At 42.2% G+C, this 21,222-nt stretch overlaps 1 protein-coding gene across 6 annotated transcripts in view; it reads left to right on the forward strand.

The window, feature by feature from the left end:
- Window positions 1–21,222, forward strand: part of gosr1 (golgi SNAP receptor complex member 1) — a 113,054-nt gene that overhangs the window by 19,786 nt on the left and 72,046 nt on the right. For all 6 annotated transcript variants that reach the window (XM_085964949.1, XM_085964948.1, XM_085964945.1 and 3 more), the window contains 3 exons: window positions 2,685–2,792; window positions 8,630–8,721; window positions 10,871–10,945. In XM_085964949.1, the coding sequence (XP_085821075.1) occupies window positions 2,685–2,792; window positions 8,630–8,721; window positions 10,871–10,945 (275 nt within the window). The remainder of the gene's footprint in view (window positions 1–2,684; window positions 2,793–8,629; window positions 8,722–10,870; window positions 10,946–21,222) is intronic.

The raw sequence follows: 21,222 nt of genomic DNA on the forward strand, positions 1-21,222 counted from the left end.
TCCCATTCTCTACTGAACCCTCATTCATCTCTCTCTCTTGTACCAATGTTCACTGGATCGCTTTCCCTCCTTCCACCCTCCCAAAACAACAACTTCAAAATTCTTATCCTCCTCGAACATAGGAATGTAGGAATTGCTAGATGGAGAAAGACCAAGATCTGTACTGGTAGTCGCATGATACAACAATAATGGAGCTGTTCACATCCTTCAACCCTGCATCCTAGGTCACCCCCTCAGTCTTGACTCAAGTCTTTGGGCTAAAAATTGAGTCGCGCCCCCTTTGAGGCGCTAACTTCGCCGGGGCGCTAAAGACCTGGCGACCGAAATTGAGTGGTTACGCCCCAAAAGGGAATATCACGGCACTACGTGCCTTCCTCCCCTTTCGTCCGGCGGTAAGTCAGGGGGTGCTCCTGAAGATCGCGGCCGGGGCGCTGCACACGGCCCGGCGCCGCAGCGCCACGGGGCACTAGCGGTTACCGCCGCCGCTAACCTCCTGCTGAATTTTGCGGGAGGCATTAGCGATGCCGCACCCGGGCACTAGTTGCTTTGTGCCCCGTTAGTGCCCTCTTAGGACGCTAACGGGAGGCGCAAAGCAACCCAATTTTTCCCCCTTTGAGTTTTGACGTGTGTGTGTGATTGATTGTGTGTGATTGTGATTGTGTGTGTGATTGAGAGTGTGTGTGCGTGTGTGTTTGTGATTGTGTGTGTGATTGATTGTGTGTGATTGTGTGTGTGTGTGTGTGTGTGTGTGTGATTGATTGTGTGTGATTGTGATTGTGTGTGTGATTGATTGTGTGTGTTTGTGATTGTGATTGTGTGTGTGATTGTGATTGTGTGTGTGATTGTGTGTGTGATTGTGATTGTGATTGTGTGTGTGATTGAGAGTGTGTGTGTGATTGTGTGTGTGTGTGTGATTGTGTTACCACCCCACTCTCTCACCACCAACAGCCTGCACTCTGAAACAATTTCCCTAACATGCTCTGCCTTGTTTCATCTCTTCACATTTGCAAAACCCTCTGCAAAACCTATGCATTTCATTACTTTAGAGGTGCTATACAAGTGGAAGTTGTTTCTTTTACAATGTTGGGAATGCTTACAGCCCACTTTTCCCCATTCACCTGCTGCTCCATATGTCTTTAGGCCTCCCATCACTGCCTGCCAACAGAAGTGCATAAATAACTAACTTTGACAGAGATTTTGTGAATTAACCGTGTGCTATTTAAGTTGCAGCATGTGACTTTTATTTTGCTATTCCTCTAGTCAAGTTTCAGCTTGAAAAAAGAAAATCTACAAAATGGCGCAGAAATACTTCAGTAGTTAAACTTGTGAGAATGTCATAGCAAAAGTAGCTCAAAAATAATGAAAAAAGCATTGCATGAAAACTGTAATTCCCAGCGCTGCATGTTGTATCGTTGCACAGCCCTTGTGTGATACTAGAACTGACTGCGAGCAATAAGATGATTGAAGCAGCTAAACTGCAGTGTAGGCTGTGCAGCTGTGCTTCTCCAGGGCCCCTGCAGTGTCGAAACACTCCAAAGATCCAAATCCAGCTGTATCACTATGCACTGTTGTGTTTCTCCTCTGTGATGCCATCAAGGTTCTCCTTGTTATCCATTGCATAAGCATGGGACCCACACATTGTCCTTTGCCATTTGTGTGTTTTGCACTGGAGGTCTTATTTAGGCTGCACACAGTGACACCACTGTTCCCGGCCCGAATGGAGATGATTGGGTAATTCTCCAATCAATCACGCCTGGAAACTGCACTGTTGTAAGTGACTGGGATTGATTTTACGCACAGTTTGTATTGTGTAACTATCCTCCTTGCAAGGCATTTTGCTGGAGAAATAATCAGTTTGCATTGTATAAAATAAATAACATCAGGGTAGTGCACTATCAGCTATTTAAATTCCCTTTGAGTAACTTGTAATTATAACAAAATGTTATCTGTTTCTTAAGGTCAAAGCTTGTCCGTACAGTTGTAATGATTTGAATAAGTGATCTAAAACAAACCACGTGGTCAGAAGCTTTTTTGAAAAATTTCTGAAGATCCATCGCTGTGGATTAGGTTAATTTGAATATCCATTTGTTTGTGCCATCATCCTGGTCATTGGGAGTTAACTGGGAGAGCCATTCGGAATTAGCTAGGAAAAGTTGTTGAAGCTGATTGGGATTGAGGTGAGCTCACTTACATAGTGTGCTGTGTGTTTTTGAGGTTGTGAAACCTATTTTCTCCTGGTTTACACAGTGACCATAGAGAAGAAGGACTCAGTGCCACTCTGAGCAGACCACAAGGTGATGTCCACAAGTGGCCCAGGGATGAGAGTCCATGATTTTGTTTTCCTGTACCCCAACTGAGCGGTGACTAGCCTCTCTTTCGCCCATCTCCACATCAGTGTGGCTGCAATGGGAATTCACCTTCACACCTGAATTTGCATAGTTGAATAATCTACGTTAATGGTTTTCTGTCTGCTGGCATTAGCGGTGGACTTGGAAGTATGTTATTTGTCTGTATTCTTAGCAAGAGGAATGGTGCACCAAGTGTGGTGCCTAAAAAGGAGAGGGTAAATGAAAACAAAAATTGAAAAGATATATGTACTGATATGGAATTCTCTGCTAGTATGGCCAGCACTGCCTTTTTTTTGTATATACATGTTTCAATGTTTTATTCATTTTTGTTTCTAGCTCACAGGAGTAAATGACAAAATGGCAGAGTACACTTCAACCCCTGGCGTTACATCATTGAATGCAGCACTCATGCACACACTACAACGGCACAGAGATATTTTACAGGTAAAAAGAATCTCCATTAAATTGCAGTCTGGTCTTAATGTGTAAGTACAAGTGTTTTGTTGTTGGAGCATCTCAAGATATGGGAAAATATGGATAAGTTTGTTTTTCTCCTCCAATTCCCCGCCCCCGAAAGGCAGTAACTTTTTCTTGGGGTAGTTACATGGGGCAAGGTTGCCCGTCCCTGTACCCCCCCCCCCCCCCCCCCCCCCCCCCCCAAAAGTAGCCGTTATTCATGTAACTCTTGACAGTCAGTATTGGAAGGCTATTCAGTGATTAATGTTGGGGGAAGAGTGAGGTGAATTATAGCTGAGTCTGCCTTGCCTGTACATGCATACTTCAATCAGGCATCCTGGATCTACCCCTCCCTAAGCTGGGGTGACTGAGGTCTTGATACCATTGTCCCATCATTACTCTATAGCGCCAGCTCGCCTCATACTGGGGATACAGTTGGAGATAGTCCTAGTCTGTATGCCTCGGCTGCTCATTGGATAAACTGGGCAAGGCTGTGGGAGAGCCTGGGCAGCGGTTTGAGGGGGAAATTATGTCATCTTGAGCTCTATAATAAAGTTCACAACAATTTTAGGGAAAAAATTTATCTTCTGGACCTCAAAATGAGATCTGGAGGCACAAATAGTGTAGTAAATGAACAGGAAAATGAGTGCCAACATTTGATTATGAGCAAAGAGGTGAGTCTAAGGAATGATGCTGCATTTAGCGTGAGTGGTGAGATAGATTTTAAATCTGAGGGATTGATGGGGGGGGGGGGGGGTTCTTTTATTAATAGAGCAATTAACTGATACAAAAATATCACTACAGCATTAATATCTATGTATTATATAGAAGCTGACCGCTCTATTACTGAGCATTACGTTCCAATATGGTGACAAAAGCAGGGTAATCAAATGGTCACTTACTGTACATATAAAAGGTTTTATGTCACCATTAATCAACACTTTGCTGCTGAAAATGGTTCTACTAGTGAACATTATCCGCTTGCAAATGTCCGCGACAGCCAGAGGAGCTGTAAATTTGAAATTTGATTACTTAAAGGGAGGAAGGAATAGAGTTTTAAGGCTGTCTTGTGAGTTAAAAATATGAAAAAATCTGAGTCCTGTTGGATTTGTTGAGCATTGTTCTATGTGTGAAGTAACACTGAATCATTGCAGAAGTTTGTTTAAACTTTTTGGTACCATTAGTTCAAAAATGTTTGAATACATTATATTAATATTGAGTTTCCTCTGTATATGAGTCTTTTCACTGTATTTTTCATTTTACCTGCTATGACAGAATACTCCATTCGTTTATTAAATAGATCTAGGTTTCATCATAGTTCATTTTATGTTAGTTATTGCATTTTGAGGGAAGTTGCTGGTCATGCTGCTTCTGAATATATTGTCTCTGCGAATCCAAATCAAAGTGATGGAAGAAACCATTAATTTCCATCTAAATAAATTTGTTAAGTGACAGAGCTGAAAGTGCAGTTAAAATATAGAAAGATTAAATCAATGCTATATATAAATGAGGATAAATTGCATGACATGAAGATTTAATGCAGTAGTCTAAACTGTTAATTGAGTGATAAATATCCTCAGCTAGAGGTTGGATGTACAGATGTCAACCTCGGCAAAAAGTGAACGGTGACTGAAAGCTGCTGATTAATAGCTACCCAAGACAGGGACTTTTTGCATTTGAATTTGGCACTGTTGTGAGAATACAGTGGTAACCTATTAAAAGGTAGTTGAAAGTAATGTGCCTCATCCTTTTTGTAAAACTTTGCACCATCCATTCATTATAAATTCAATTTCACAAAATGACAGCTCCACAATAAAATATCACAGTTTCTCTTGGGAACCATATTAAAATTATCCCGCAATTCTGTTAACCTCCTAATGGAAGGCAAAGTTTTTTTTTGCGTATTCTGTTTAATTGGTTTGGTTTATGAGGTGAAAACTGAACTGCCCAACAGATTAATATTTTTGCAAATGCTACTTGTTAAAGTATTAAAGTTTCCTAATTTCAAAGTATTGTGACATGTTAGAGAAACATTACTTTGAGCCAGGGAACTGCAGTACAGAAAAGTCAATCCTTTATTATCTTCATGTCTGGGAGGAGAGATTCAAAAATATTACTCCCTTTGGGAGTTGCCTAGAGACCAGCTACACCTGCCCTTGCAGCCAGAAGAGAAACAGTTTGCTGATGTGTGGTGCTCCATCAGCTTGCAGATTTGTTTGTGACTGAATTTGTTTGATAATTTTGGAGTTCTGGGATTTACATCCAGGACTGGGAAGGATCCCGATGGACAATCCTATGAAAACAGCCACTGGACCCACCACATACATTACTGTCTTCCAGACAGCAGATCTGATGCAGCTGATATCCAGCCAGAAGCCAGTGAGTTACAGTCTACTGATAACTCAAAGTTTTTTTGGGCTGAAAGTTTGAATTGTCCAATAATTATAATTAAGCAATGTGAATAACTTAGGAAAGTGGGATTATAGTGCTTAAAGAGTTGTCAGGTAATTTGAATTAAGTGACTAAATTACAAATTGTCTAATAAAATTTGAGATTCTCCTCACAGAATAAGGGATTGACATTATTTTAAATTAGTTATATTTGGGTACATTGACTATGTTCCTACCGTCCATAACATTTTCCACTGCAATATATAATATAAACATGTCATAAACTCATACTTACTTCAAAATATTTTTCTTTCCACCATTGTGATATTTGAATTGCTAAGATCCTCATACAACATATTATTAGTTAATATAAAATCAGAAAATGCTGGAAATGCTCAGCAGGTCAGGCAGCATCTGTGGAGAGAGAAACAGAGTTAACGTTTCAGGTCGAAGACCTTATTCTTAACATGTAAAATAATTTGTTGATTTTAATTGGTACTTAAGTTTTCATTTACAAATTTATCTTGGATCTTTCTAATTACTAATGTTTTATCTTGGTCCTGCCCAAACATTGTTCTTCTTAGTAGTATGGTAGTTCAAGCCTTGACTATAAGTATTTCAGATGTGAAAAACTAATTTGTTGGTTCTTCATGTTTGTAGAACATGTTTTAGTGTAAAAAAAAGAACAAGCAGCAATGCTTTGTGCTGAAAGCCAACTAAGAACTGAACCAGTGGGCTTTCTCATTAAAATGAAGTGGAAATGTGAGATTCATTTTGAATTTTGAATTCATTTTGAACTGATAGGTTAGATGGAGGGAAACTATTTCTGCTGGTTGGGGAATCTAGGACTAGGGGACATAGCCTAAAAATTAGAGGCAGGTCCTTCAGGAGTGAAGTTAGGAAACACTTCTACACGCAAAGGGTGGTAGAAGTTTGGGAACTCTCTTCCGCAAACCGCAATTGATGCTAGATCAGTTAATTTTACATCTGAGATTGATAGACTTTTGTTAACCAAAGGTGTTAAGGGATATGGGGCAAAGGCATGTACATGGAGTTAGGTCACAGATCAGTCATAATCTCATTGAATGACGGAACAGGCTCGAGGCGCTAAATGGCCTACTCCTGTTCTGTGTTCCTAATTTAACAACTTGCAAGTCTTGATGGGTTACATGCAAAATTTGGAGCTTGGTTTCAGTCATTGCTTTGCCCTATCCAAGGCAACTGTTTGGATGGTTAGAATCAAATCCCCAGTGTGACTTAGGTATTTTTAATTTGTGGAGTGAATAATAACGTTGGCCTATTTGAGTCTTTTGTAAGCCAGTGGTGTATTACATTTGATTTTCTAATTCAAACACAAAAATGTGCAATAGCACTATCTATTTTTGAATTCCATACTCGGTAAGAAATCACAATGTCTTTGACACCTACATAATTAAGAACTGTATACTTTGGCCAACAAATATTGCTATTGATTCTTTTTGTGGTGAATTGTCAGTGTAATAAAATTGTCAGTGTAGATAAAAACAGCTGGATAACCATGTTTCTGTTAACTTGGGACTTGTGGGCCAGTATTGTAGATTTTGAGTTCGCACAACTTTTACATGATCACAGTGCAGCCTCCAGAAATGTAATTATTTTGTACAGAACTGAATTAGTTTGTTTTAGAAATGTGTCGATTCCTCAGGAACAAATAGATTTAATACACTTCTTTTTAATAGGAAGGGTTAATGGGATTTAAAATTTCTAAGTCACCAGAGCCAGATGGCCTACCCCAAAAACTACTAAGAATTGTGAGGAGAGTTTTGAAAACAGGAATTGTAACAAAGCACTCACGGTATGGTGGCAAACTGGATATGGAAGTGGGACTAATTGGATAGCTCTTTTCAGAGAGTCGGCAGAGGTGAAAGTGTTTGAAAATGGTGAAAGATTATTTCCACTGATTGGTGAATTGTTGAAAAGGATTTGTACTATAAGCATTGACCACGATTTTTGCATCTAATACATATGCCTTCAAAAGGAATATATCTTTTCAATCAAGATGCTAAGCAGATTTTTTTCATCTGAGACTGGGTATGGTTTAGATTTTTGGTACAATTATATCCACTAGAATTGCCTAGTACAAAAATGGCTTCATTTTAGCTAAGGCTCTGGTCCTTGCTTAAGGATAATTTTTCAACACAATTGGTGATTCTGATTCTGATTCAAAGGCCCACCTTCCATATTTAGATCCATTGCAGGGTTGCTTTCAAATATTCTTAACTACAGAGAATCATAATTGTCATCTTTTCACAAGACTACCAAGGATCCATTTTGTCTTGCCTCAGCTCTTGTTTCCAAAAGTATGTTGTGAAAAAGGATGAAAATCAACTTTAAGCAGGTACAAAATACAGGAACATGGAGCATTTCCATTGTCCAAACATTCTGCTCTCGGTGAAAATGACTTGTGGGCGACCCTTATAGTGGGTTGGTTCTGAATTTATAAAATTGTCTAAGATACGACATTAACTATTGCAAAAGACAGCAGCTGCTTTCAATTCTGTCTTTGTAAGAGAAGAGAAATAATGACTGTTGTCTTTGTTATTACATAAATCCAATATTAGCTGCAAATCAAGAGTTTTTGTGCTGTCCCTTTTTTATCCAGTTTTTTGTCAGATTGGAATTGGTACAAGAAGATAGAATTTTAAGTAGGCCTTATTTTTATAGTCGTCTTATGATATTACAGTACAGTTGCCAGTGCCAGCTGTAATTTTGGCAGCAGAGGTATAATCAAAGCCGTGCTGCTTCCTCTATGTGCTGAACAACCTGACGAAGCTTCCTTCCCACACCTCCCCCCCCCCCCCCCTCCCCCTCCCTTTCTGGGGGCATCAGTACTGGCTGCCTTTTTCCCCCAGCTGTAGACATATTGGCCTAGATATTAGGGGGCACAGGGAACGATCCCCGCCCTAAATGGATAGGCCCGATGTGCATGTGATATTGTGCCTCGGGCCTCATTAACATCGAGCCGCAGACACTATGGGGTGTACCCAGGCACTCGTCGGCGATGAGGAAACCAGCCAAGACCGGCTGTGTTCAGGGCAACCCAATATGGCAGAGGGGGCTTCCAACAGCTGTTATGCCCCTTATTTTGAATATGCAAATAGCCAAATGGCATTTTCAGGTGTGGGCCATGGACGCAGCGCACTTCCAGCTCGTAATGAGTGTCCATTTCCTGCCCGCCATATTGGAGGCTGTTTAGTATCTGAAAAACGGATGCTGTGCAGGTGAATTTCTAGGCCATTGAGTGCTGGGTCCAACCATGCAAATTAATGATGGAGATTTTCCAATTCCTAATGTATGTAAGGTGTTTCACAGGCGATACAAGAGGAAATGTAGTTGTATGGATAGATGGTTAGTTGTTCCAACAGTTTAATAGTTTTAATTTTGTTTTTTCTACAGGATTATACACATGAGTTTAATAAAACCAAAGCGAACTTTATTGCAATCCGAGAACGAGAAGACTTGTTGGGATCAGTTCGGAAAGATATTGAGTAAGCGATTGTTGTTTAGTGCAGTCATATATAAAACAACTTCCATGATTTTTGTTACTTTATACTTATGCGACCAAACCACAGCATTACTAGACGCTTCTTGGATCCAAACTAACAAATTGTGATGCTGAGGCATTTGAAATATATATTGGCCAAAAAGATTCATTTTTGTATCTATATATATATAAAAGAGCTCTTCTGTCTGTCTGTCCCGATGTCTGTCTGTCCGTCCGTTCTCTATACGTTTGAAAGTTACAGAGCGTACCGACGTGCGCGTCGCCTCAAAAGAAAGCTTGCGATTCCGGACCGGTCATAGGCGTATTTACGTTTCGGCCGGACAAAAATCCCACCCGCGGTATCCCAAAAACGTTCAGCATTCCGCTCATTAGCATCTCATTAGCGACCGTGTGACGTCGAGGTCCACCAATCGGACGGCGGGTTCCTTCCTACAGTTGAGTGTCGAGTGACTCGACGATTGACCAATCCTACGCTTCGGTGACCTGACCGGTCGACCAATCGGTGCGTGTGTGGGCGGGCCTTATCCTTCTGAACCGAGGTGAGTGGCCGCCATCTTGATTTTTCACAATTTTTTCCCCCACACTTTCTGTGTTAGGGAACTAAGGTAAATATTTTAATGATGTGTTAGGGAATTAAATAACAAGTTAATAGGGGGGGGGGGGAGAGGGAGAGCCTCGGGAAATCGCGGGGGGGGGGGAGAGCCTCGGGAAATCGGGGGGGGGGAGAGCCTCGGGAAATCGCGGGGGGGGGGGGAGAGCCTCGGGAAATCGCGGGGGGGGGAGAGCCTCGGGAAATCGCGGGGGGGCGGGGAGAGCCTCGGGAAATCGCGGGGGGCGGGGAGAGCCTCGGGAAATCGCGGGGGGCGGGGAGAGCCTCGGGAAATCGCGGGGGGGGGAGAGCCTCGGGAAATCGCGGGGGGGGGGGAGAGCCTCGGGAAATCGCGGGGCGGGGGGAGAGCCTCGGGAAATCGCGGGGGGGTGGGGGGAGAGCCTCGGGAAATCGCGGGGGGGGGGGGGAGAGCCTCGGGAAATCGCGGGGCGCTCGCGCTGACCGCGCATGCGCCGCCCGCCCGCCCACAGCGGCCGTCCATCAGCCGCGCGATAAGCGGGGGACCTCAGCTCAGGACCTCAGGCGCTAGGCAGGGGGAGGGGCCGGAGAGAGGTACAGAGGGGAGTGGGGGAGGCGAGGGGAGGGGAAGGGGGGAGGGAGGGATAGGACAGGGAGAGGACATGACAGGGAGAGGGGGGACACACAGGGGCAGGGAGACCAAGCGCCCCAAAATTGCCCACTGACCGCGCATGCGCCGCCCGCCCGCCCACAGCGGCCGTCCATCAGCCGCGCCATACGCGGGGGACCTCAGCTCCGGACCTCAGGCGCCAGGCAGGGGGAGGGGCCGGAGAGAGGGACAGAGGGGAGTGGGGGAGCGGGGGTGGGGGTGGGTGAGGGGAGGGAGACAGGGGAGGGAGAGGAGGGGAGGGGAGGGAGGGATAGGACAGGGAGAGGACATGACAGGGAGAGGGGGGACACACAGGGGCAGGGAGACCAAGCGCCCCAAAATTGCCCTCGCGCCCCAAAATTGCCCTCGCAACGCGGGGCTCCCCAGCTAGTATTTTATAATTGTGCTAAAAATCCTTTCAGTAAGCACTACAGTCAAGCAACATTAAAAGACTTTGATAAATCACGCTTAATTTTCAGTGCTCACTTTATTTTCTATTTTATTTTAGTGAGTTTAAAATTAATGTGCAATTTAGTAAAACAAAACTAATTACTCACACTACAGAGACCTATCCACTGTTAAAGTAAATACATTAAATGTAAAATGACTTGTGTTTTCAAGTGACAAAATATCCACTGACTTAGAACAGTAAGCCCAGGTGAAAATATTAACAGTATCTTGGTGGTTTTTGCAGCTTACTTTATTAAAATATATTTAAATGCTGGTGGACTAAATGTGGTTAAAAATGTAAGGGGATAATAAATACTGTAGTCTGTTGACCAAGTTGAAAAGTATAATTGAGCTTGGTATGTAAAAATTTAAGAGCTGTGACAAATGTGTTTGTCTGTGGCAGCAAAGTAATATTCTATCATTTACCTTGACCGTTTTAATAAAGTCTTCATATTTCAACTTCAGATCTTACAAAAGTGGGTCAGGAGTTAACAACAGAAGAACAGAACTGTTCTTAAAAGAACATGAACACCTTCGAAAGTAAGTTTATGTTCCTGTGTTTTTCACTGGCTGTTGAACTAGTGCATGTTGATATGTAAGATCAAGGTGAAGATTGAAGGAGGGCAATATGCGAAGAAAAGTATTGTTGGAAATAAAATGTACTGTAGAGGAGAATGCTAATTACAAGGTAGTAATCTAATCATGGGATTCAGATGATGTCGTAAACTACAATAAGCTTGAATGCTTTGTGACCCCCAAAGTTAAAGGACAGTCTTTACATCACTCATCACTCACACCTAGAGCTGTTTCTAAGAACATAAGAAATAGGAGCAGGAGTAGGCCATACGGCCCCTCGAGCCAGCTCCGCCATTCAATAAGATCATGGCTGATCATTGACCTCAACTTCACTTTCCCGCCCAATCTCTATATCCCTTGATTTCCCTAGAGTCCAAACCCCTTGCAATAAAGGCCAACATGCCATTTGCCTTGCTTGCTGTACCTGCATGCTGGCTTTCTGTGTTACTTGCACGAGGACACCCAAATCTCTCTGAGCACCAAGATTTGAAAGTTTCTCACCATTTAAAAAAATCTTCTGTTTTTCTCTTCTTCCTACCAAAGTGAATAACCTCACATTTCCCTACATTATACTCCATCTGCCACCTTACTGCCCACTCACTCAGTCTATCTATATCCCTTTGCAGACTCTTTGTGTTCTCCTCATAGCTCACTGTCCCACCTAGCTTTGTATCATCAGCAAACTTGGATACATTACACTCGGTCCCTTCATCTAGGTCATTAATATAGATTGTAAATAGCTGAGGCCCCAACACTGATCCTTGCAGCACCCCACTAGTTGCAGCCTGCCAACCTGAAAAAGATCCATTTATCCCTACTCTGTTTTCTGTCCGTTGACCAATCCTCTATCCATGCTACTATATTACCCCCAACCCCATGAGCCCTAATTTTGTGTAATAACCTTTCATGTGGCACCTTATCGAATGTCTTTTGTAAATCTAAATATACTACATCCACTAATTCCCCTTTATCTACCCTGCTAGTTACATCCTCAAAAAACTCTAATAAATTTGTCAAACACGATTTCCTTTTCATAAAACCACGTTGACTCTGCCTAATCATGTTATGATTTTCTAAGTGCCCTGATACCACTTCCTTAACAACGGATTCCAGCATTTTCCTGACGACTGATGTCAGGCTAACTGGCCTGTAGTTCCCTGTTTTTTCTCTTCCCTCCTTTCTTGAATAGTGGTGTTACATTTGCGACCTTCCAATCCTCTGGGACCATTCCAGAATCTAGGGAATTTTGGAAGATCAAAACCAATGCATCCACTATCTCTTCAGCCATCTCTTTTAGAACCCTAGGATGTAGGCCGTCAGGTCCAGGGGATTTGTCGGCTTTTAGTCCCATTAGTTTCTCTAGTACTTTTTCTCTACTTATATTAATTACGTTAAGTTCCTCACCCTCTTTAGACCCTTGATTCCCCACCATTTTTGGTATGCTTTTTGTGTCTTCTACTGTGAAGACAGATACAAAATATTTGTTTAACATTTCTGCCATTTCTTTATTCCCCATAATAATTTCTCCTGCCTCGGCCTCTAAGCGATCAACGTTTACTTTTGCTACTCTCTTCCTTTTTACATACTTGTAGAAGCTCTTACAATCTGCTTTTATATTTCTTGCTAGTTTTCTCTCTATTTTTTCCCTTTTTATCAATTTTTTGGTCAACCTTTGCTGGTTTCTGAAACTCTCCCAATCCTCAGGCTAACTATTATTCTTTGCAACATTATAACTTCTTTCAAATCTAATGCTATCCTTAACTTCTTTAGTTAGCCACAGTTGGATCACTTTTCCTGTGGAGTTTTAGTTTCTCAATGTTCACTTTGGGTGCCATTAGTGACCATATGTGTACTTGGGTCCTTTTGTAAGGGATGATGTCCATACAAGTGGATTAATGATTGTGCTGTTATTGTAATGTATTACTAAGAAAATTCCATGCCCCATATATAAGACATCTTTGAAAGCAATGAGTGGATCAGTTTGGTGTTCCCTTCAAATTACTTCAATGTGCATAAATCATCCCTGATTTTTCATTTAATTAGTTGGAAGTAGTTTAGAGACTTGCATGGAGAGTCTATAATTTGGACATTTTATTACTACAGTGGTACTTGGATATTATAGAACTGTCATCTTACTTTTTAAGAATGTTCATTTTCTGACTGAGGGCTCTTTTATTATATTTAATACCATTCGTGCCACTTCATATGATGCCTTTAATGTGCTTTATAATGAAGTTTGGCAGTATCTTGTATAGTTATTTTCTTAAGTGGGCAGGTTGGATTTCTACTTGATTATATTTAAAAACTGGCATATGGGGAAATTTTACAATTTTCTTTTGCAAATTGCACAGAAATGAGCACTTGGAAGAAAAAATATAATTACAGTACTTTAGTCAACGGAATTTATACTTAAGGGAGGAAACCTTTAAATGTTTTTCGGATTGGAATAAAATGATAGTGATTTCTGGAACTTTCATGGCATTAGACCAACACTTAATATTTAGACTTTTTAATATAAAAAAGAACTATGAAACTTGGAGAAGTAAGTTACTTTGAATGTGTAGTGGAATGTTATGCAGGGTAGAACTGCTCCTCCACAGTTTTGTTGCATATTCCTGTATTGGGTGAAAAATGTGCTGCAGCACAAAAGCATGAAAGCATCTGGTGCAATATATTTACAGTAATAGCAGGCTAGTCGATTGCCAAGTTCATTCAAGCTTACAGCCTGTAGATTTGAGGCTGTAAGGGTGGCTTTTGTACCAGGAAGAGGCATGATGGATGTTGAGATAATGTCCAGGAAATGTGAGGGTGAGGACTCAATATCGAGTTCAACAATTTCAGATCATAAGCTCGGCCCCCATTTCATTTTCTCTTGTAATTGTTCCACTCCTTTCCCCCCCCCCCTCCTTTCCTTTTGTTTCTCTCTCACACCTGGCAGCTATCCTTTGCCCTGCCAGTACACTTTACACCTAATCCCAGCCTATTACCATCTCGTCTAGCTTCTAATCTCTTTTACTTCTTTTGTTTCTTTTATTCTTTTGTCCGATCGCAGCCCTGCCTCCGATCTAGTTTCTTTTCTTTCCAGTTTTGAAGAAGGGTCCAACCCGAAACGTCAACTCAAATTTCTCTCCACGGATGTTGCCTGACCTGCTGAGTTTTTCCAGCATTTTCTGTTGTTATTTTGGAGGAGGAACAGTTGTGGAGGAGATGGGAAGAGTTGTCTGTGTCATCATGGGATGGTAGGCAAGAAGAGGAGGCGGTTAGAATTAGAAAGTGAGTTGGGGTAGTTTTCTTTTCCCGGGTGGAACATGATAGCGGAGGTATTTAGTGCAGGAAGAAATGAGCCCCGTCAGTGATGGAGACCGCTGAGGTCTCAACACCACGTAATGATGAGACTGGCACGAGCTCATTTGGAAAGCCATGTTTGTGCACCTTTCCAGCTGCTGGTTACAGAAGGGCCTGGGAGCAGGTTATCTGCCTGTCCTGTCAGCAGTGTTTTTTGCCACCTGTATTTTTGCCCAAGTTCACATGTTGATTTAAACTTAAAAAGTGATGACCAATTTAAGGAATGCGATAGTGTAACCTGTATAATTAGTAATGCACGCTTGTTTTCTTTAAAAGGAATTCCATGTATGCAGTAAAGCATGTACTCTTTCTTCAAAAATACATTTTAGGGTGGACATATGACTGACCTACATTTTATTAGCTGCATTCTAGTTACTATATACTCTCAGGATGTCTTATTGTATAACTGAGGTTTGTCAAAAGGAAGTGGTTGGATATTTTGGAGTAGCCTTTTAAAATCAATTAACATTGCAGCAAAACTAATTTTGTACTGCTTGTATCAGCAGTTAGAATAATGTGTACAGTATATGTATTTAGCACTATATGGTATGCTATTAGTTATAACCTACCTCTTTGACTAAGCTTTGGTCACCAGTCCGAATATCTCTGTGGCTTGGTGTCAAATATTGTCTGCTGCTCCTGTGAAACGCCTTGGAATGGTTTACTATGTTAAAGGCGCTATATATATGCAGGTTGTTGTAATAGCTAGATAGCCGCCTTTATACAAAGCTGTCTGATAAGTTTGGAAGTTTAAGTGCTTATTTTGATTCTCCCCTTTATTTTAGTTTTGAAGAGTATGAAGGTTTTTGTGATTAACCAGCATGGTAGTTTTGCTTTGTTTCTGTAGACCAGCTCAGCACAATGAGGTGGCACTGTGCGTTTCAGCGTTTAGCCATCGAGTGGTAGGTTTGTGCCTGTGATTGCTCATGTAAGGTTTCCCATCTCTGCTATGGAGAGATGCTCAGTGTAGGCTAGGCAATTCCCTACTGGGAGAAGGGGAAGATTGGCAAACAGCTACCTAGACTTAAGCGGCAGCATTTCTTGGTGAGCATTGGCTCTGTCAAGGAAGGCACATGGCATGCGAATATTTCAGAGGGAGAAAGAGGAGAAAATTGTATGTTTTAAGTCTTAAAATAAAATATAAATACGTTTCCTAAATTAGGAACATAACAGTGCAACAGACAATGATTGTTTTCAAAATATATCATAAAATCATACAGCACAGAAGGAGGCCATTTGGCCTGTCGTGCCTGCGCCAACCTTTTGAAAGAGCTCTCCAATTTAGTCCCACCCACACCCCAGCTTTTTCTCCATAACCCTACAAATTAGTTCTCGAGTGTTTGTTTTCCTTCGAAAGGTTTTCATGAACCTTTTACTGAGGGTTATGACGATTGAGGTGTTGCTGAATCTTTCTATTTCTGATCATGCTTTAGCACAACTGAAACTATTCATGAAACTTAAATGTTTTCCCTTCAAGCAGCCTGCTCATTGGATACAGATAGAAGTCATGTGCTTGCTGGCATTATAGCCATGGCACTTGTACGGATGTGTAAATTTTGTTTTACAGAATATCATTGATATTCTGGGAGCAAAAGAAAACTATTTTAGTTTAACTGTTAAGTCAGTTAATAAATTATGTACTGCCTGAAAAAAAGAATTCAGACAAATTAGGTCAGATTACTCATAACATTCTTGATGATTACGGTCAGCTGCACTGTGACTGCAAAGAAAATCAGTTCCGGCTCTTGAGCCTTTGATATGAATAAAAATATTCACTTATAATCATGAGTTTATGGCTTGTACAATCGAAATGCAACGAAATCGCCCCGCCCTCCCCAGCTCAAGTAATGAAGTAATCTACAGTATTTTGTTACAGTGCTCATTTTTCTTATTCTTTGTGAATGTTTTCTAGCTGCTTGTTCCTCTGGCCATATCACACTCATTGTAAGACTATTTATATATAATATAAATTATTACGGTCTTTATTTCATAATCCATAACAAAGTTGCTTTATCTCAAGATCAGCAGGGATCATGAATATTAGCATTTTAGATTTTTAATATATAATAAATGTCATAATATCATGACGCCTGTAACCTGAATTGGGTGACCTTTTTGGGGTACTACTCTGAATTGTTACTGATGTTCCAATGCTATCCAAATGTCTTTTTGGCTCATCTGTGTAACCCCTCTTCGGTTGAGAATCATGTCCTTTGATATAATTCTCATTGAAATAATGAACACGTTATATAATGAGTAATATAAGAAACAAATCCGTCATAATTTGAGGGTGTTGAGTTCCACCTTAAAGGCTATTTGAATGCAAGAGTCTAACTGTTAGCATTAAAACAGTGGCAGAAATCTTCCTCACTAGCCCATCAGTTAATTTTAATCAAGGAACCAGCAGCGACTTCAGTCATAAAACTGCGATTGTCAGCATTGCTGCATCAAGCTGAAGTCCAGGAGCTCCAGTTTTAACACCCATGGCCTGTGCTAGTCAGTGGATATCGAGACTGAGTTTGAATGGACACTCGAGATCAACCCAAGTTACTGTAATTAGTAGTTTATCCCTTTTATTGACAGAATTGTCACTTGCTCCAAATAAATATTCTCCTCCTTGAGGTTTGAGACATAATTAATTTGGCGGAAGAGAATGTTTGGGTCACAGATGTTCCTCAGATCGTTAACTAGGAAATTAATTTGATTCCAGCTGGACTAGAATGTATAGTGCCCTCTTAACGTGCTTTGAGTCTGGCACTGCCCAGTAAGCTCATTCCTGCTATTGCCCTACAATAAAATCTATATCAAAAGCTGCTTGTTTTCTCGAGCTGTTTTTTTAAAATTTTGGTTGGCGCTTCAATTTACCTGATTGCTATGGATTACATTTGCATTTGTGTTTCGAATAAAAGTTTTAAGCTAAAAATACTGTTACAGAATATTGTGAAGCAATTTATATTAACTTCAGTAAATTCAAGTGGAAGTGTATAGGAGCTGCAACTGTACTTACAAAGCAAATCCCAGGTAACCAGTATAAATAAGGGAATATGATGACAACTCTGCATTTACTGCTAAAGGAGTAACCAGTCAACTACTGATGGTAAGATCTTAAGCTAATCTATACCATAATCTCTGCCTGTTGATAAAACGTTAAACTGAACTAGTGAAAAGGAGGATATTCATTATTTTTACCCTTCACTCCTTTCCTTGTAGATTCAAGTTCCATTACAGACTGGATCACATAATTGAGGCCTACACTTTAGTGTAGTACCAAGGGGGTGCCACTGTCTTGGCCACCATTTGCCCCTCAACAAATGCCACCAAAAACAGGTTACCTGGTCATTCATGCATTTGCTGTTTGTAGGACCTTGCTGTGTGCAATTTGGCTGCAGCATTTGCCCACATTGCACTTCACAAAACCTAATCCAAAAAGTGTTTTGGGATATCCTGGGGACTTGATAAGACACCATATAAATACAATTTTTCCCCTTTATGAAGCATTTAGCCTTAATTTCTTCCCTGACCAGAAGTTTTGACACAAGTGGAATGAGACACAGAATCCTTTGCTATTGGAGCAACCTTTTGTCCTAATTTTAGTTTTCCATATCCGATTTCCACCCCCTCAATTTGTTGGGGAACACAGCTTTAAATTAAGTAGTTTAGCAACCAGTAATCTGCAGTTTAGCTAGTACGTGTTTGGGATCTGGCAGCTGATGGGGTTACCCAGAGTTTTGGTGTGCGTTAGTGGTATAGGTAATGTTGCATGCCATGATCACAAATTGCAAGTTAACTTTGAAAGCGGGCTGTACCAAGAAAAGACAGGTAGACCGCTAAATACAAAGTGCAGAAAAAAGGTAGCAAAAACAAAATGCGTAGATTGCTGTTTTTGCAGCTGCTTTAGTTCATGGACATGCCTGTAGTCAAAAATTGTTTGTATAAAATATGCGGACTATTTGCTTTTTGATACTGAAATAGTATCATGTACAGTTATTTTAGATGCAATTGCCACCAAACTTTCATGGATTCAGAGCAAAAACATCAACTGTGCAGTAGCCTGTACCAACCATCGGAGGTATTGCTCTATACATAAAGAGATGCTTTATTGAATTGTGATTATAAACCACCCCAGTGCAGCAAAATATTTGCTTCTTTTATCTTTGATATAAAGCAAAATATATCTGCAGATATGAGCTGAACAACAGCACTGATCTAAAACATTTGTCTGCTGGATCCTACAGAGAATTGCTGGAAGTAAGGATTTCCATGAAAAGAAAGGAGTTTACATAATGACATGGTACATGAGAGGCCAAGTTCCCTACAGTCACTTTGCCCTTGAAAACCAAGTAAGCACTGATCTAACTCCATGGGATGCTTTTGAAGATTGTTTTACTGGGTTATTGAAACCAAGTAGTGTATTTTTTAAAAATTTGTTTATGGGATGTGGGCATCGCTGGCAAGGCCAGCATTTATCGTCCATCCCTAATTGCCCTTGAGAAGGTGGTGGTGAGCCGCTGCCTTGAACCGCTGCAGTCCGTGTGGTGAAGGTACTCCCATAGTGCTGTTCGGGAGGGAGTTCCAGGATTTTGACCCGGCGATGATGAAGGAACGGCGAGATATTTCCAAGTCAAGATGGTGTGTGGCTTGGAGGTGGTGGTGTTCCCATGCGCCTGCTGTCCTTGTCCTTCTAGGTGGTCGAGTTTGCGGGTTTGGGAGGTGCTGTCGAAGAAGCCTTGGCTGCAGTGCCTCTTGTAGATGTTACACACTGCAGCCACGGTACGCCGGTGGTGGAGGGAGTGAATGTTTAAGGTGGTGGATGGGGTGCCAATCAAGTGGGCTGCTTTGTCCTGGATGGTGTCGAGCTTCTTGAGTGTTGTTGGAGCTGCACTCATCCAGGCAAGTGGAGAGTATTCCATCACATTCCTGACTTGTGCCTTGTAGATGGTGGAAAGGCTTTGGGGAGTCAGGAGGTGAGACACTCGCCGCAGAATACCTATCCTCTGACCTGCTCTTGTAGCCACAGTATTTATGTGGCTGGTCCAGTTAAGTTTCTGGTCAATGGTGACCCCCCCCCCCCAGGATATTGATGGTGGGGGATTCGGTAATGGGAATACTGTTGAATGTCATGGGGTGGTGGTTAGACTCTCGCTTGTTGGAGATGGTCATTGCCTGGCACTTGTGTGGCGCGAATGTTACTTGCCACTTATCAGCCCAAGCCTGAATGTCGTCCAGGTCTTGCTGCATGCGGGCATGGACTGCTTCATTATCTGAGGAGTTGCGAATGGAACTGAACACTGCAGTCATCAATGAACATCCCCATGTCTGACCTTATGATGGAGGGAAGGTCACTGATGAAGCAGCTGAAGATGGTTGGGCCAACGGCACAGCCCTGAGGAACTCCTGCAGCAATGTAATGATTGTCATTAATGGTTGTAATGATTGGCCTCCAGCAACCACAACCGTCTTCCTTTGTGCTAGCTATGACTTCAGCCAGTGGAGAGTTTTCCCCCCGTTTCCCATTGACTTCAGTTTTACTAGGGCTCCTTGATGCCACACTTGGTCAAATGCTGCCTTGATGCCAAGGGCATCACTCTCCTCACCTCTGCAATTCAGCTCTTTTGTCCATGTTTGGACCAAGGCTGTAATGAGGTCTTGAGCCGAGTGGTCCTGGCAGAACCCAAACTGAGCATCGGTGAGCAGGTTATTGGTGAGCACTGTCGATGACATCTTCCATCACTTGCTGATGATTGAGAATAGACTGATGGGGTGGTAATTGGCTGGATTGGATTTGTCTTTTTTGTGGCCAGGACATACCTGGACAGTTTTCCACATTGTCGGGTAGATGCCAGTGTTGTAGCTGTACTGGAACAGCTTGGCTAGAGGCGCGGCTAGATCTGGAGCACAAGTCTTCAGCTCGGATTTGTCGGAGCCCATGGCCTTTGCAGTATCCAGTGCACTCAGCTGTTTCTTGATATCACGAGGAGTGAATCGAATTGGCTCAAGATTGGCTTCTGTGATGGTGGGGACCTCAGGAGGAGGCCGAGATGAATCATCCACTCGGCACTTCTGGCCTTGACTTTTGCACTCACGTGCTGGGCTCCTTATTGAGGATGGGGATGTTCACGGAGCCTCCTCTTCCCGTTAGTTGTTTAATTGTCCACTACCATTCACGACTGGATGTGGCAGGACTGCAGAGCTTTGATCTGATTCGTTGGTTGTGTGATTGCTTGCTCTGTCTATAGCATGCTGCTTCTGCTGTTTAGCATGCATGTAGTCCTGTGTTGCAGCATCCCCAGGTTGGCACCTCATTTTTAGGTACGCCTGGTGCTGCTCCTGGCATGCTCTTCCACATTCCTCATTGAACCAGGGTTGGTCCCCTGGCTTGATGGTAATGGTAGAGTGTGGGATATGGCGGGCCATGAAGTTACAGATTGTGGTGGAATACAGTTCTGCTGCTGCTGATGGCCCAAAGCACCTCATGGATGCCTGGTTTTGAGCTGCTAGATCTGTTCTGAATCTATCCCATTTAGCATGGGGGTATTGCCACACAACACGATAGAGGGTGTCCTCTGTGAAGATTGGGACTTTGTCTTCATAAGGACTGTGCGGTGGTCACTGCTACCAATACTGTCATGGGCAGATGCAAGGGGAGGCTGGACAAACATGAGAGAGAAGGAAATAGAGGGTTATGCTGATAGATTTAGATGAGGAAAGACCGGAGGAGGCTCGAGTGGAGCATAAACACCGGCATGGACTGGTTGGTCAGAATGGCCTGTTTCTGTGCCGTATATCCTATGTAATCCTTGACAAGTAGATTGGTGAGGATGAGGTCAAGTGGTTCTTTCATCACCTGCCGCAGGGCCAGTCTGGCAGCTATGTCCTTCAGGACTCCACCAGCTCAG

This window comes from Somniosus microcephalus, chromosome 22 (genome assembly GCF_052327205.1).
Source record: "Somniosus microcephalus isolate GS21.2 chromosome 22, FLI_Smic_1.0, whole genome shotgun sequence".
NCBI lineage: Eukaryota > Metazoa > Chordata > Chondrichthyes > Squaliformes > Somniosidae > Somniosus > Somniosus microcephalus.